The sequence below is a fragment of the Pinus tabuliformis genome, chromosome 5_2 (assembly GCF_031772625.1).
Source record: "Pinus tabuliformis cultivar Carrire ecotype Pingquan chromosome 5_2, CPIR1, whole genome shotgun sequence".
NCBI classification, from domain to species: Eukaryota; Viridiplantae; Streptophyta; class Pinopsida; order Pinales; family Pinaceae; genus Pinus; species Pinus tabuliformis.
The window spans coordinates 883,538,444-883,554,046 of NC_142306.1; the positions used below are offsets into that span (position 1 = coordinate 883,538,444).

A 15,603-nucleotide genomic window follows, 5' to 3' on the forward strand; every position below is an offset into this window, starting at 1 on the left:
TTCATATTGAGACAAACGTTTTCACAATGTGAGATTGGACCATGGTTGAGCATGGTTGAACAAGACTATAAACGAATCAGATTTATATTAAACAGTAGGATTAATATTATAAACCTTGTGAGTAATATTATACCCTAGGAATATGAACCCTTAGATAAATAAACACATGAAATTGATATTTCACCTATCATTTAAAACCCAAGGGATTTATAAACCCAAGGGTTGACCATAATTATAAACCCAAGGGATTTATATTTCATCCAATGATTAATATTATAAACCCTAGGAATATGAACCCTTAGATCAATAAACACAAGGGATTGATATGATAAACCCAAGGAAGTAGTAAACCAAATGAATAAATACTAGAAAACCCAAGAGATTATAAACCCAAGGGAATAATATTAACCCCAATGGATTAATATTATAAACCCAAGTTTTTAAAACCCCAAGAGAAATATTATAAGCTAAAAAATAAATATCATCAACCATGCTAAACCATCTTTGATTTTCATATTGAGAAAATATTTGTTACAATGTGAGGTTCAAACATGGTTGACCATGATTCACCATGGTTGATTATGTTTTTCATATCAAGAAAATCTTCGTTATAATGGAACATTCGACAAGGCCTCATGATGGTTGATTTTCAAAATGAGAATATATGTCATATTAAATATTTTAAACCCCTTGCCCTAAATCCCTAGCATCAATATTATAAACATAAATAATGCAATAATAATAAACATAAACTGCAATCAATATAAGAACTACATTGCGAACCATTAAGACATTTGTGCAAAACATTAATATGAATACATTAATAATAATACAGTATAAACCATTAAAATTTGATAAACCATCAACACATTAATAATAACACATTTATATCAATATATTATAAACAATTAATAATTTTTAAAGCATAAATACATTAATATCAACACATGAATATATTAATAATATGAATCTCAAGAATATTGATATAAACAACAAGAACATGAAGGTACAACATTAATAGTATAAACCTTAATAATATTTTCATTTATGAAAGGCATCAACACAGCAAAGGGACCCATACAAAAAAACCCAAACAATTACAAATCCAAGAGAAAAAAATAAAATAGTAACACCACCATTGGAGCAAAGGAACATAAATGCAACAAATTGAGCAATATGTATTTTGAGAGAACACAAAGTCAGAACAGGAAAGGAAAAAAAAACATATAAATTGAACACATTGGATTTAAATAAGAACAACACAATATCACATATTAAGACCAGAGATATACAATTTTCTGCATAACAACATTGACAAAAAAGTTCAATTTCACCAGCATTGCAACCGAAGAAAGAACATTGAAATTAAAATATATTTTTTGTTGTCTTTACATCAAATAATTCCATCAAAAGTCATTTATTGAATAGGCTCTTCCAAAACACAATGATACCGATGACAAAAGCATCAGTAATTCAAATCAATAGGATAATGATCATCATACTTCTTGCTCTCCAACCAATCCCTTCTTGTGTTCCTCTGAGACTCCCTCTCGTGCACATGCAACAAGTATTTACATCCCTTTTAATTTCATATAGCACATGAAGATTCTCATCAATGAAAGCAGGATGGAAACCATGTTTTCTATTAAGATTTCTCCAAATATACGAAAGAAAGATTATTGCTCCATCAATATTGTGCAACACTTTGGCATAGTATATGACATCATTATTCTCCATATATGCATTTCAAAGACAAAATGACAAAGTTGAAATTAATACAAACACGCACACACACACACACACACCCACATATATACATATACATAAAACATAACACCCAAATTTTATTAATGTTAAAAAAAAACATCTTATAAATCTCATGCAATAAAATAATCTAATGCTACATGAACTAAATGTATACAAAATTCTACAAATATAAACCTCATTAACAATACATATTGTAAACATGAAATGAGTGATAAGACCCTTTTTACAATAGTCAACAAAAAATAATATTTATAATCAAATATTATTAATGTTAGTAAGCCTATATTTGTATTTGAATTAATGTTTATGTGTATATTAATATTTTTGTTTAATATTACCATCAACGGTTTTATTCGATATAAATATTAACAATAAACTCATTTTTATTAATATTAAAAAGCTTAATCTTATAAACTTCATGCTATAAATTAAAATTTTAAATTTTAAATAAAATTTTATTTCTATTTAAAGGAAATTTGTTATATAAATTAAATGATTAGACTTATTTTGAATTTAATTAATTAATATATTATAAATAAAAATATTATAGATTTTGATATAAGCTTTTTTTCGGGTTTCTATTTTTTTCCTAGGTGGCAGTTCTTCCCTTCTTTGTTTTTGCCATTTTTTCGGACAAAAATGGTAGAGGACAAAATGGTAGAGGATAAAATAAAAGACACTACTTCACATACCAAATAGAATAGATTTCGCTTGATAGCATGATTTTCGAATAGGAGAAATATATTTCACTTGACAATATCATTTTCGAATAGGAGAAATATATTCACATGAAATGGAGGTAGCTACTCCAATTAATCACAGTAAAATAACCACACTTAAGGTTTACTAACACTATTTTTACACAATAAAATCTTGTTTTCATGCACTCACCTATTTTCGCTCCAGACATTTGAAATTCCATGCAACAACTTAAAACTATATGTCATGGAATTATAATTAAACCATTAGACTATGAAACTATTTTCAAAAGATTGCACGCAACCATAAATTAATTTTCCAGTACATTTTGAGAGTGTGCAGTACAAACTCTTATCATGTAGTAAATCCTTGCATTCAATGATCATACCAATCGTGATAGATATTTCTGATTATTTTGATTGACAAAAGTGTCACAGGGATATATACTTGTATGCACTTAAAAAATTAATTTACTCTAGCATTCCTTCAATGTGTAGAAAAAATTGCAAATCAATTTGTCTTGTACTTCCAAGTATTGTGTGTGTGGAACATTTAATTCTGGTAATTGTGATTAATTTCCAACACCGTCCCTTAATCACAACTATTGATATTCACAATACCCAAACAATATCTTAGATGAACAAAACTTTCCTTTTCCAATGATTTGTTGAATATCTCTGCAAATTTCTCTTGTGACCTATAATGCTACAAAACAATTTCTCCATTATTAATCAATTCTCTAATAAAATGATGATTTTTGTTAACGTTCTTGCTTCTTTTATAAAAAACTGAATTCTTGGATAGCACAATTGCAGAATTGTTGTCACAATAAATTTTTGTTGTTCCTTCTTGCTCATGCCATAAGTCATTCAGAATTCTTCTCATCCAAATTGCATGACATGTTTCCCTTGTTGTTGCGACATATTTAGCTTCAATTTTGATAGTGAAAATATTGGTTGTTTCTTGGAAGCCCATGAAATGACTCCCAAACACAAATGAAATACATAGCATGATGTTCTCTTTCTATCATCGAAACTTCCTACCTAATCACCGCCAGTATATCAAACCAACCTAAAATGATGTTATGAAACCAGCTCAAGAAAAGATAGAAAAGATAGATCAACGCCTTAGAATTCAACCTCTTCGAGGGGGCAACCTCCTTTACATTACGTAAATGAACAATTCTTGGATGATACAAATGAAAAGATCCCCTTTCTATATATAGGAGTCTAAGGGGTCATAACATAATCAGAGCCGACATAACAATAATAATGTAAGGGCACAATGATAACAATAGTGGGCTTCTATGGGGCACAATAGTAACAATATGATAACTACATGGGTACAACGATATAATAAGTCGGTTGTACTAACAACAATAAGGGGTTACACTAGTAGTATATGGGCCTAACATGCCCCTCTCCTTCAATAAGCATTGTCCTCAACGCTTGAGTAGTTCTTGATGCTTCTGTATAAAATTCTTGTCCTCCCATGTGGAATCTTTAGTGGGTAAGTTCTTCCGCTTGATGAGATACTCTGAAATTGGTCGATTTCATAGCTGTTGGGTTCTTGTTTCTGTGACTGCTCCAGGTTCTAGTATGATTTTTCCTTCCTCTTCAATTTCTAGCAATATTGTTTGAATTGGGATCTTTTGCAACTTTTGAATAAGTGGCCATACTTCTTCATCCTTCTTCCATTCATTCCTTGCTTCATTTATCCAATCTGGTTGGATAATAGAAATAGCACAAAATAATGCTTCCACATCCTCATCCTTGAAGAGTCTTCCCATTCGGTAAGGTCGCAATTTTTTAAGTGCATGTAGTGTTGCCAACATTTCCTTCTCATAAATAGCTTGCTTGAGATGTAGTACTAAAAATACCCAATCACCTACATCAAAATATTTTTCACTACGACGTTGATCTACCTGTTGTTTCGTTTGATTTTGCACCGAAATGGCGTCATCCTTTAAAAGTTGGAGAACTTGTTGTTGATGCTCGATGTGATCTTTCACTTCTTGAACATTTTTCTTCTTGATATGTCCTTTTATCTTGATAGTTTGAGGGGTGGTAATTCCGACCAATGAATTACAAGATATGGTTGGATTCATTTCTTCTTTCTCGATGTGATCTTTAACTTCTTGCACCTTTTTATTCTTGATATGTCCTTCTATCTTGAGAGTTTGAGGAGTGGTAATTCTTGCCAATGCTTTACAAGATATGGCTTGGTTCATTTCTTCTTTCTATGGGGTTGGGTCCTGGTGTATATCCTCTTCTTTTGATGTTTCTTGATCCTTTTCTTCCTCCTCTTCATAATTTATGTAAAATAATTTCTTCTCAGTACAGTTATGACCTTTAGTGCATTTTCTATCACAATTGTAACAAAGCCCTTTTTCTCTTTTTTCTTCCAATTGTTGTGGTGTTGCTCTAAAGAAGGTGTTGCTCTTTGTATCCTCATAATGTGCTATCATTTCCTCCATGAAAATTGACCACGTAACAAGTTGTTTACGAGAACAAAGCCATTTATACCATAAAAATTGATCCGATTCTAAATATGATAGTGCAATACATACACTTTGTAACAGTGGTACACCATGTAGATCAAAATATTGCTCCATCTGAAGTATCCAATTTACCGGATCCTTGCCATCAAACTTCATCTTGCTTTTTCTTGATTTTAGGAGCTCGATCTTGAAACGACTGTAACTCTGTATTTTTGGATTTTTAAGTTTTGAAATTGTGATCTGTGGTAGCCCTCTGTGTCCTCTTTCCAATGCCACCAGTCTGACCCCAATTGGATTCTCCAAGGAAGAGTTATGCGAAATCTCCCACAGTGACTTGATTATAGACTAGTTCAGTAGAGCGAACTTGTACGACGTGCCACGAGTCACTGTTTTGACCCTTGGATCTGAAAAATGCATACAAGAAACTACAGTCTTTCCTCTTTCTGTACCTTCTTACAAAATTTTAATCCGATCCCCAGAGAGAAAGTTATGACGATTTTCCCCAGGTCACCTGTTTGGAATGTAATTCAGGAGTCAACAAAAAGACCAACTTCCTCAGATCATATCTCCGCAAATATAGCGCGAAAGGCTCTGAAATATGGACCCGAGGTTCAACATGATTTCTTCTCAAATGGGTTTTTTTTCATCTTCTGAAACTTCGCAGAAAACAAGTTATAGCGAAAATGCCACGATGACCTATTTGGAGCAGCGAAACCCTAGAATCCAAAGCTCTGATACCAAATGTTATGAAACCAACTCAAGAAAAGATAGAAAAGATAGATCAACGCCTTAGAATTCAGCCTCTTCTAAGGGGAAACCTCCTTTACATTACATAAATGAACAATTCTTGGAGGATACAAATGAAAAGACCTCCTTTCTATATATAGGAGTCTATGGGGTCATAACATAATCAGAGCCGACATAACAATAATAATGTAAGGGCAGAATAATAACAATAGTGGGCTTCTATGGGGCACAATAGTAACACTATGGGCACTACATGGATACAATGATATAATAAGTGGGTTGTACTAATAACAATAAGGGGTTACACTAGTAGTATATGGGCCTAACAAATGATTTCCTGCAGTATACAAAAGGTCATATCCTTTGGTTACATTAACATACCTTAGAATCATTTTAGTTGTTTTCCAATGTGTCTCCTTTGGCATCTCCATGAATCTTGTAACCAAACTCATTGCATACATTAAATATAGTTAAATACTTCAAACTGCCAACCATACTTTTGTATAATGTTGGATCTACGTTGTTGCTACAATCTTCTTTTATCAATTTCAAACCCATGGTTGTTGAAGTCGGTGCAAGATGAGTGTTTATCATTTTAAACCTATTTAAGATGTTTGATGCATACTTTCATTTAGAAATGAAAAATTGATCTTCCACTTTCTTCTTTTCTATTCCTATAATATATCTTAACATACACAAATCTATCATTTCAAACTCATTTTTCATGACCTCTTTGAAATTAGCAATGAAGAAAACATCACTCCCTATGAAAATTCAATCATCTACATATAAAACCATAATTAAAATATTACCATCACTTTCCTTGATGTAGAGTGTATGCTCACCATCACATTTCTTAAGTCCATTGTTCAACAAATATGTTTCTATCCTGTTATACCATACATGCGGTGCTTATTCAACCCATAAAGAGCTATCTTTAGTTCATACACCTTATTTTCTTGCCCTTGAACCTCATAATGAGGTGGATTCAGGACATACACTTCCTCTTTCAATACTCCATTCAAAAACATTGATTTCATGTACATTTGATATACCTTCTGTTTATGTTGCATTGTTATTACCAAAAATGTCCTCACTATTTCCACTCTTGCAATTGGCATGAATGTTTCAACATAATCTCTTATGTGCTATTATTTGTATCTCTTAAAGACAATCCTTTCTTTATGCCTATTAATCCTTCCTTTAGCATTTATTTTGGTATTATAGACCCACTTCACACCAATGACTTCTTTTCCTTATGGAAGACTCACTAACTCCCATGTACTATTATTTTATATTGCCTCTATTTTTTATTTCATTATCGCTACCCATTTTTCCTCTTTAATAACATATTCAAAATTAATTCGATGATCAACATTAGAAAATAGAGAGGGGGGATGACGATGAGCGCTAGGGTTTCGGGGTTCGCTCTGCTGCACTCTGGCAGCTGATCTGAGACGGCCCTTGACAAGGCGCTGCCAAGAACAGGGTAGGAAGGGCTCAGGGGGTGGCAGGCAGCCATACCTAACGGGCCAACCAAAGTATCACGATCTCTTCTGACGGAGTGCACTCAGAACAAAAGGCGGAGAGGCCGGAGCGAGAAAGATGGGAATGGAGCACGGGGGGGGAGAGATCCCCTCCTACAAAGAAGTTATAACAGGAGAAGCCCGAAAGGAAAGACATAAAGCGGAAGAACGGAAGAACGAGGGAGAATCATCAGCTGATGGAGCTCAAAGGAGAACTGGCATACCAAGCAAATGTCTTCCGAGGGCGACGAACAGACCCAGGTTTGTAATTCCGTCGAACTCACTAGAAGAATATAGATGTTATATGAGAGATTATGCTCTGATCTGTAAGTTCATAGGATACTGGCCAAATGAGAAAAATCTTATGAGATGGATCCAGCAGAAATGGAAACCAAAAGGACATGTAGATGTTAAGTTGGGGGCGAAAGGTTTTTTCACTGTCATATTTTCAAACTTAGAAGATAAGAATAGAATCTTTGAGGAGCAGCCTTACTTCATGAACAATGCTGGCCTGTTCATGAGAGACTGGGTAGAATGCTATAATCCAGACAAGGAAAAAATACTAGCGGCCCCGGTGTGGATCAGACTGTTTGGCCTTCCTTCAGAATTTTGGAGACCAGAGATCCTCCAAGGGATTGGAAACTCAATCGGTTCCTTTGTGAAAGTGGCAGAATCAACCAAGAGAGGAAAATACACCACATTCGCTAGAATCTGTGTGTACATGAACATAACTGAACCCTTGCCAGACTCAATAGAACTGGAGTATCATGATGAATTATGGAACCAGACTCTGGACTATGAACACATTCCATTCTGATGCAGAAGATGCCATGAATATGGCCACCTACTCAGGGAATGCCCCATCACGTTAGCAGAAAAGGAAAGAGAAGCGGAAAATGATAGAAGACGGGGAGCGAGAAATCCAGAAAAGGAAGAAGAGACTTTCCAAGAAGTCCAACGAAGAAGAAGAAGAGGAAATAATCAAGGGCAGAGGAGAACACCGAAAGAAACCCAGAATAAAGAATCCCCAAACAAGTTCAAAATTCTGCAGGAAGAAGGACAGGAAACAGAAGTCAGTGAAGAAGAAGAGGTAGAAGAAATGGAGGTAGCAGAGGAAAACGCGGATAAAGAAACAGAAAAGATGGAAAGGGAACAGAGGGTAGAATCCGAAGAAGAAACTCAGGGAGAGTTAGGAGAAATGGAGATAGATCCCCAGAAGGCAAAAGGGGAAGAAGAAGAACAGGTAATGGCAAAACTGTTACAAGAATGGAAAAGAATAGATGAAAGATTCATACCAGAGGAACAAAAACAGAGGTATAAGGAAGCCTTTCAAAGGTACAAGGAAAAGAAAAAAGGAGTCACAGAAGAGAAAGAGAATCGAAATCCGGAAAAACAGGGGACACAGACAATAGGAGTGAGCAGCTCTGGCAAGGCCGGAAAAAAAAGAGGACGAAAAACGTTGAATGAAGTGATACAAGAGGTGGGAGAAGGACTTGTCAGCTCTGGAAGAGTAATCCCCCTCTCGGAGGTATTCCTTTCCCCCACAAAAGTGTTAAGATGATAATTACAACCTGGAACATAAGAGGCCTCAACAGCAGAGGCAAACAACGATATCTGAAGGAGAGAATGAAAAAAGAAAAGCCAAGTATAATGATCTTACAGGAAACAAAAATCAGTACTGAGAAGATGCAGGAAATTCTGAATAGAAATAAGAGTAGATATGAAATAATGGGACAGGATGCCACCGGGAGTGCAGGTGGTCTGGTCATTCTATGGAACCCAGAGGAAGTTCTGTTCAGTAATTGGATGAGCTTTCCCCGAATCCTAACAGGTAAAGCAAATATTATAGGAACGAAAGAGGAGGTCTTTATAACAGGTGTCTATGGACCTCACATACCAAATGAAAAGGAAAACTTTCTTCAAAATTTAAAGGCACTTCGAAGCCTAATCCCAGGCAAGCAATGGATCATAGGAGGAGATTTCAACCTAATCAAAGAACCAGGAGAAAAAAGAGGAGGAATCAGGAGATTGGATAAGGAAGGAGAGCAATTTGGAGACATGATAAGAGAACAAAAGTTGATTGACATACAAACCAATAATGGAATGCACACTTGGAACAACAGAAGAGGCGGGGAGAATCAAATAGCCTCCCGCCTTGATAGATTCTTAATCTCAGAACAAGTAATGATGAAGGATGTTTTTATTGAAGCAACTATTCTTCCGGTAGCAGGTTCCGATCACTGGCCGATCAAACTAGAAATCGATCTGAAACAAAGACCAAATAATAAGCCTTTCAGATTCGAAGCTTTCTGGCTAAGACATGAAGGTCTGATAGAAAAATTAGAGGGATGGTGGAAAGACAGCACGGTAAGAGGAAAGAACAAGATCCATACTTTCCAACTCAAGCTGAAGGAAATGAAGAACAAGCTAAAGAAATGGAATAAAGAAGAATTTGGCAACATTATGGAAGAAAAGATCAGGTTAGAACAAAAAATGGAAGAACTGCAACAATTAGACATCCTAGATGGCATACAAGGGGAGAGATCAAAAGAAGAAGGCAGGATACTATCCCAGCTTGAAGAAAGAAGAAAACAAGAAGAAATTCTATGGAAACAGAAATCAAGAGTACAATGGCTAAGGGAGGGAGAGAGGAATACCAAATTCTTCCATAGGGCAATGGTCCAACATAGACAGAGGAACAAAATCTTCTCTTTGAGAAATCAAGAAGGGGACAGAATTATCCAACATGAAGATATAGAGAAAGAATTGGTAAATCATTTTAAGAATATTTTGAGAGAACCACAAATAGACAGATCAGAAGCCATATCCAAGATAAGAAGGGAAATACCGAATATGGTGTCAAGAGACCAAAACTTGGCCCTAATGAGAAGAATAACAAAGGCAGAAGTGGAAGATATAGTCAAAAATATGAAAAAGAACAAAGCTCCTGGCCCGGACGGGTTCACAGTGGAGTTTTTTCAAGCTGGGTGGCATTTCTTAGCTGAAGAAGTGTTGGAAGTGGTAGAGGAGACCAGAATAAATCAAAAAATCTGGCCAGGAGTAAACGCAACCCTACTGACCCTCATTCCTAAAACAAACCAGGCGGAGCAGGCCGAAGGCTTCCGCCCTATAGCCCTATGCAATGTCATATATAAAATCATTGCCTCAATAGTGGCCCAGAGATTGAAATCGATCCTTCCGAGTATCATCTCTCCAGAGCAAACCGGTTTCGTAGAAGGGAGGCAGATCTTGGATGGTTTAATAGTTGCCCAGGAAGTAATTCACACTTTGAAAACGAAAAAAGAGAGAGGTATGCTCATCAAACTAGACCTCTCAAAAGCCTATGATAGGCTTAGCTGGAGATATTTAGAAACGATACTCAAAGCTTTTGGTTTCAGTGATAGATGGGTGAACTGGGTCCTGAGTATGGTCTCTACTCCAAATTTCTCTATTCTCCTGAACGGGGCGCCAACCTCAACTTTCAATGCCTCTAGAGGTCTCCGACAAGGGGATCCCCTATCTCCCTTCCTCTTTATAATAGCTGCAGAAGGATTAGGCAGACTCTTTAAAAAAGAATTAGAAGATGGGAAAATTCAAGGCCTCAAATTATGGGGAAACCAAACAACTGTTACACACCAACAATTCGTTGATGACATAATGATCTACTGCAGAGCTACGTTGAAAGAAGTGAAAAGGATAAAGAAAATTCTTGAAATATTTATGGAGGGAGCAGGGATGGAGATTAACAAAGAGAAATCCAGAACCTTCTTTTTCAATACAGTGGAGCCGATTAAAAATCACCTAACTCGGGTACTAGGATACAGGAAAGGAGATCTCCCTACCAAATACTTAGGAACAATGTTAGATTCTTCCTCAAGAAAACTAGGGAACTGGAAGCATATCTTGGAGAAGATATCAAAAAGGCTGGACAATTGGACCTTTCGTGCTCTAAATCTGGCTGCTCGGGTAGTGCTTTTGAAAGCCACCATCCAAGCAATCCCGATCTATTCTTTATCTGTGATGGCTGCTCCGAAGGGAATATGTAATAAACTGGTCGAGATCTACAGAAAATTCTTGTGGGGAGGCCCGAAGCAGCAAAGGAAATGGGCCCTGTGCTCCTGGAACAGCCTCACCCAACCGAAGGAGAAAGGGGGCTTAGACCTAAGGGACCCATGGATCTTAAATCAGGTGCTCGCGGCCAAGCTAAGATGGAGATGGATACAGGGGGGGTCAGACCTCTGGAAAGAAATTTGGTCATCCAAATACCATATGCCTCGCACTCCGGAAGAAATCCTTAGGAAGCAAGAGATGCCCCGAGGCTCAGATATCTGGAATCTAACCACTCAAAACAGGGATTTAATAGATAAGCATATCTTCTGGGAAATCAGAGGGGGGCAGGTAGCGAAATTTTGGAACGAAGCATGGCAGCAGAGGGAAAAGCTCATAAACAACCAAGAACTGCGAGAAATGTATAGAGAAGGAGTAGAGAGTAACCTCACTACAGTGAAAGATTACTGGGATGAAGAACGAGGAGATGGGGAGTGGCGAAGATGGAAAACGATGGAGGAATGGGCAGAGAACACCACAGAAGAACAAAGATCCAGCTTTAAAAAGGAAATAGACTCGAGAAGAATAAAAAGGAGAGAAGGCAGAGACATCCTCCGCTGGGGCAAAGAAACAAAAGGAATATTTAATATAAAAGAAGCTTACAAAATACAAACGCAGATGGAGCAAGAGGAGGAAAACCTACAATGGAAAAAGCTATGGAAAACAAAATGGTGGCCCAAAATAAAACTGTTTGCTTGGTTGATAGGCAGGAAACGGATATTAACCTGGGATAGAATTCAAAAACGCGGTTTCTCAGGACCTTCAAGATGCTGTCTTTGTAATGCGGGGGAGGAAGACCAGGAACATCTCCTCATTGGCTGTCAGGTAGCCCAATTCCAATGGGAAAATACAAGGAATCTTTTCTCGTCCTCAGAAAGGAACCAACGAGACATAATTCAAACCCTGATAGAAAGGGGGGAAGGCAAATTTAACAGCAAAATCGTGGGAAGAGCTTGGAGCATAGTTGCAGGTTTTAATGTCTGGAACCTGTGGAAGGAGAGAAACAGCCGTATTTTCAAAGGGAAAGCTTCTAACCCGGAGGATTTATGGGAGATGACCTTAAAGCAAGTCAGGGAATCAATCTTAGCAGAGAAGTGGACAGAGGAAGATTGGAAAACCTCCGAAACTGAGATGATAGTTTTAAAGAGGTTGAACTTAGAGCAAGGGATGATTTATCAGCAAACAAAACAACAACAACCCACTATGGCTACTCAGAGTCAAAGTAAGTATAGAAAACCCCGGAGGGATTTATGAAACTAAATTTCGATGGTGCTGCTAAGGGAAACCCAGGTCCAGCGGGTTATGGCGGAATTTTTCGAAATGGACAGGGAGGAGCAGAATGGATATATGCGGAATATGGTGGCACAATGACCAACAATGAGGCCGAGTTTATGGCGGCTTACCAGGGGATTAAAATTGCCAGAAGACTTGGATACAGGAAGCTAGAAATTGAAGGGGACTCCACCTTAGTAGTGGATACGTTAAGAAAACTAATCCAAGGGAAGAACTGGGACAAGGTTGCCACAAGCTGGAGAAGTGCAAGCATAGTCCAGGATATAGCAGAACTATTGAAAGAAATTGACTATAAAATAGTGTCGCATGTCAGAAGGGAGGGAAATCAACCTGCTGATTGCCTAGCGAACTGGGGGAGTAAAGAGGCCACAGAACGCATAGATGACAGCTGGCATACTCAGGCTGAGCTGGCGAAATGGGACGGACTCAAGCAGTTGATTGATACTGATAATCATCATGCGGAACAGAGTTAATTACATTCACGCGTGGAGAAGCATCAGGCGAGTTAGGCTCGATACGACGGCAAGTAGGAGAGGACATAAGAACGGTGATCGTAGTACCTTGTCAGTAGTAATTAATGTTTTGAATGTATGGCAGGGACGAGGCCCAAAGCAAAAATTGATTTCCCAATTAAATCGTATTAGTGGGAGGAGACGTGACAAGAGAGGTGGAAAGTTTTCCCATCATCTAAACAAAGGTGACGAAAGAAATATAAGAGGGCGCGGAGGAGGAATAACCCGGAGTAGAAAGGACGAGAGGGAAGAGCCAATTTGGAAAAGAACCAGGAATCAGAGATTTCGTTGTGCAAGCATGACAGAGAGCCGAGGCAATTTTGGCATTCAGGGGAAAGGGACAGCTGAAGACCGCAATCTGGCTCAAGGAAGAGTAGAAATTGAAATTGAGAGTTCTGAGGAAATGGATTACAGTCAGGGCAAGGGAAACAGAGGGAAACGTAGCGAAAAAGGGCAGTGTAGCCGTAACCTGCAGCAAGGAAGGGAGAACGAGAATCAGAAAAGGCAGAGGAAGCGGGGAAGAGGGAGGCCCAGAAAATCCTCTGACAAAGAGGAAGGAACCAATCGTCAATCGAAGCGGAAACGCAGACAGCGCACCATCAACTCGGCCCTGAATGAAGCTGAGCAAGCTTACAACTATGACTCCAATCCTCACATTCGGAATATCATTGAAGCTATGGAGGAACAGGTTCGCGAGGAGCCGTCTGACCCTGAAATGAACGACTGGTCGCTGCAGCTTCCCGACCCTGGGAACACGAGAGGGAGGCTCACCCTGTACCGCCGCGCTCTCCATACCTACTGGGTGTTGAAACATCTCCTGGCCAAGGCTATGGAGCAAGTGGCAACTGAAATGTTGGAGATGGCTCAGGAGAATGCTACTGTAAAACAGGAGACTGCAACAATTGAAGCACTGGTTAAGCAACAGAACATGCACCTCATGGAAATTAAAGACATGCTGAACGCGATGCAGCCCAACAAAGCTGAGAGCTCAGGCAAAGCTCATGCTGATAACTGATTGTCCAGGTTGCTCTGTTACTTTTTGTTTTGTCCTGATAGTTTATGAAAGAAATAGGATGGCTGTTCCAAGGTTAGGTTACTCTTGGAGGTTAATATGTAGAACTGAGAAGTAGACATTTGGGGGGGACTTTTTTGGAAAAAAGGGTGATAAAACATGTTAGCAAACAATGTTCAGACTGTTATAATTTTGGTCTGGTGGAGTACAGGAATCAACAGATCTGGTTTCCCTTCGGGGCAGGTTGAGATTCCTGAGTTTTGTATTTTTACTTTTTGTACATAATAGATCTACCGCAGCTTACAAAAAAAAAAAAACATTAGAAAATAGAGAAAAAAGAGAATTTAGACCTACATTACTTTCACCTTCATTTTTCTCATCATGAATATCACTCAAATTTCTGAATTTATGTCTTCTCATACTTTCCAAAGATGGATTTCATAGTGTCACTTGATGTTGAACTTGGAGAAGATGGAGTTTTTGATATTTACTACGCACTTAGATGGGCAGTTTCTTGAATGTGCGACACTATCCTATTTCTTATTGACAGTGTCACGTAATTACTTCTTTGTTGAGCTTAAATAGGTGTAGGAGGAGTCACTATTGTAGAAGTACCTACTAATGCTAATTTCACTTTGTATTCTTGTGGTAGACTTGCTTTGACAATGATTTTCTTCTCCAAACTTCCATCCCATGCTTCCTCTTCTATAAACGATATATATCTAGTAATTATTACCTTTTTGGTTATTAGATTATATAGCTTGTATGCATTGGATTCATCACTCTATCCCGCAAATGTTTGTTTCTCCCCCTTTTTTTCCAACTTCTTTATTAATTCATCTGGGACATTTGCATGTGCCACACATCCAAACACTCAATGTGAGTGACACTATGATTTATTCTACTCCATTCTTCTTCAGGAACCATTTTCTTTACAGTTTTGGCTGTGAATCTATCTATAATGTAAGTTGTGTAAGCTACAAATTCAATTCAATAATCATTTGGAAAATTATTTTCCTTTAACATACTCTTTTCAATTTCCATAATTGTCCTATTTTCCCTTTCCACAGCACCATTTTTATTAGGTGTGTACATTGTTGTAAATTGTTTGTGAACCGCAAATGATTGTAATAGAGATAGACTTGTCAAGGAATTTATCTACTCTTAGTATAGTTTTTGCTATTGTAAGTCCTATTGGAAACAAAAAGGTGTCTCTGAATTCATAGGGAAAGGACTCTTCATGGCCAAAGGAGATGTCTGGGTGCACCAAAGGTGAATAAAAAAACCTACTTTTAGTGTGGAAAGTCTCAAGGTTGAGACCATATCTATCTATATTCTTTGACTCAATCTCTGACATGATCAATTCATTGTTTACATGACAAAAAATATCATTTTGTGACATTTTGTGAATAGAAACAACTGTACCATATGGTGAATTCC

The 15,603-nt window shown here is 37.5% G+C and overlaps 1 protein-coding gene across 1 annotated transcript; it reads left to right on the forward strand.

The window, feature by feature from the left end:
- Positions 1-7,318: 7,318 nt before the first annotated feature.
- On the forward strand, positions 7,319-12,600 carry LOC149162138 (uncharacterized). The gene is made up of 4 exons (XM_089435108.1): positions 7,319-7,500; positions 8,062-8,767; positions 8,902-9,719; positions 10,053-12,600. The coding sequence occupies exons 1-4, from the start codon at positions 7,319-7,321 to the stop codon at positions 12,598-12,600; spliced, it is 4,254 nt and encodes a 1,417-aa protein (XP_089291234.1).
- Positions 12,601-15,603: the final 3,003 nt, after the last annotated feature.

What these genes read in the sequence shown, in the direction of transcription:
- LOC149162138 (XM_089435108.1), top strand. Translation starts at nt 7,319, where the DNA reads ATGGGAATGGAGCACGGGGGGGGAGAGATCCCCTCCTACAAAGAAGTT. An exon ending in AGGGCGACGAACAGACCCAG is followed by an intron (nt 7,501 to 8,061) that starts GTTTGTAATTCC and finishes ATTCTGATGCAG; the next exon opens with AAGATGCCATGAATATGGCC. An exon ending in ATTATGGAAGAAAAGATCAG is followed by an intron (nt 9,720 to 10,052) that starts GTTAGAACAAAA and finishes ACAAATAGACAG; the next exon opens with ATCAGAAGCCATATCCAAGA.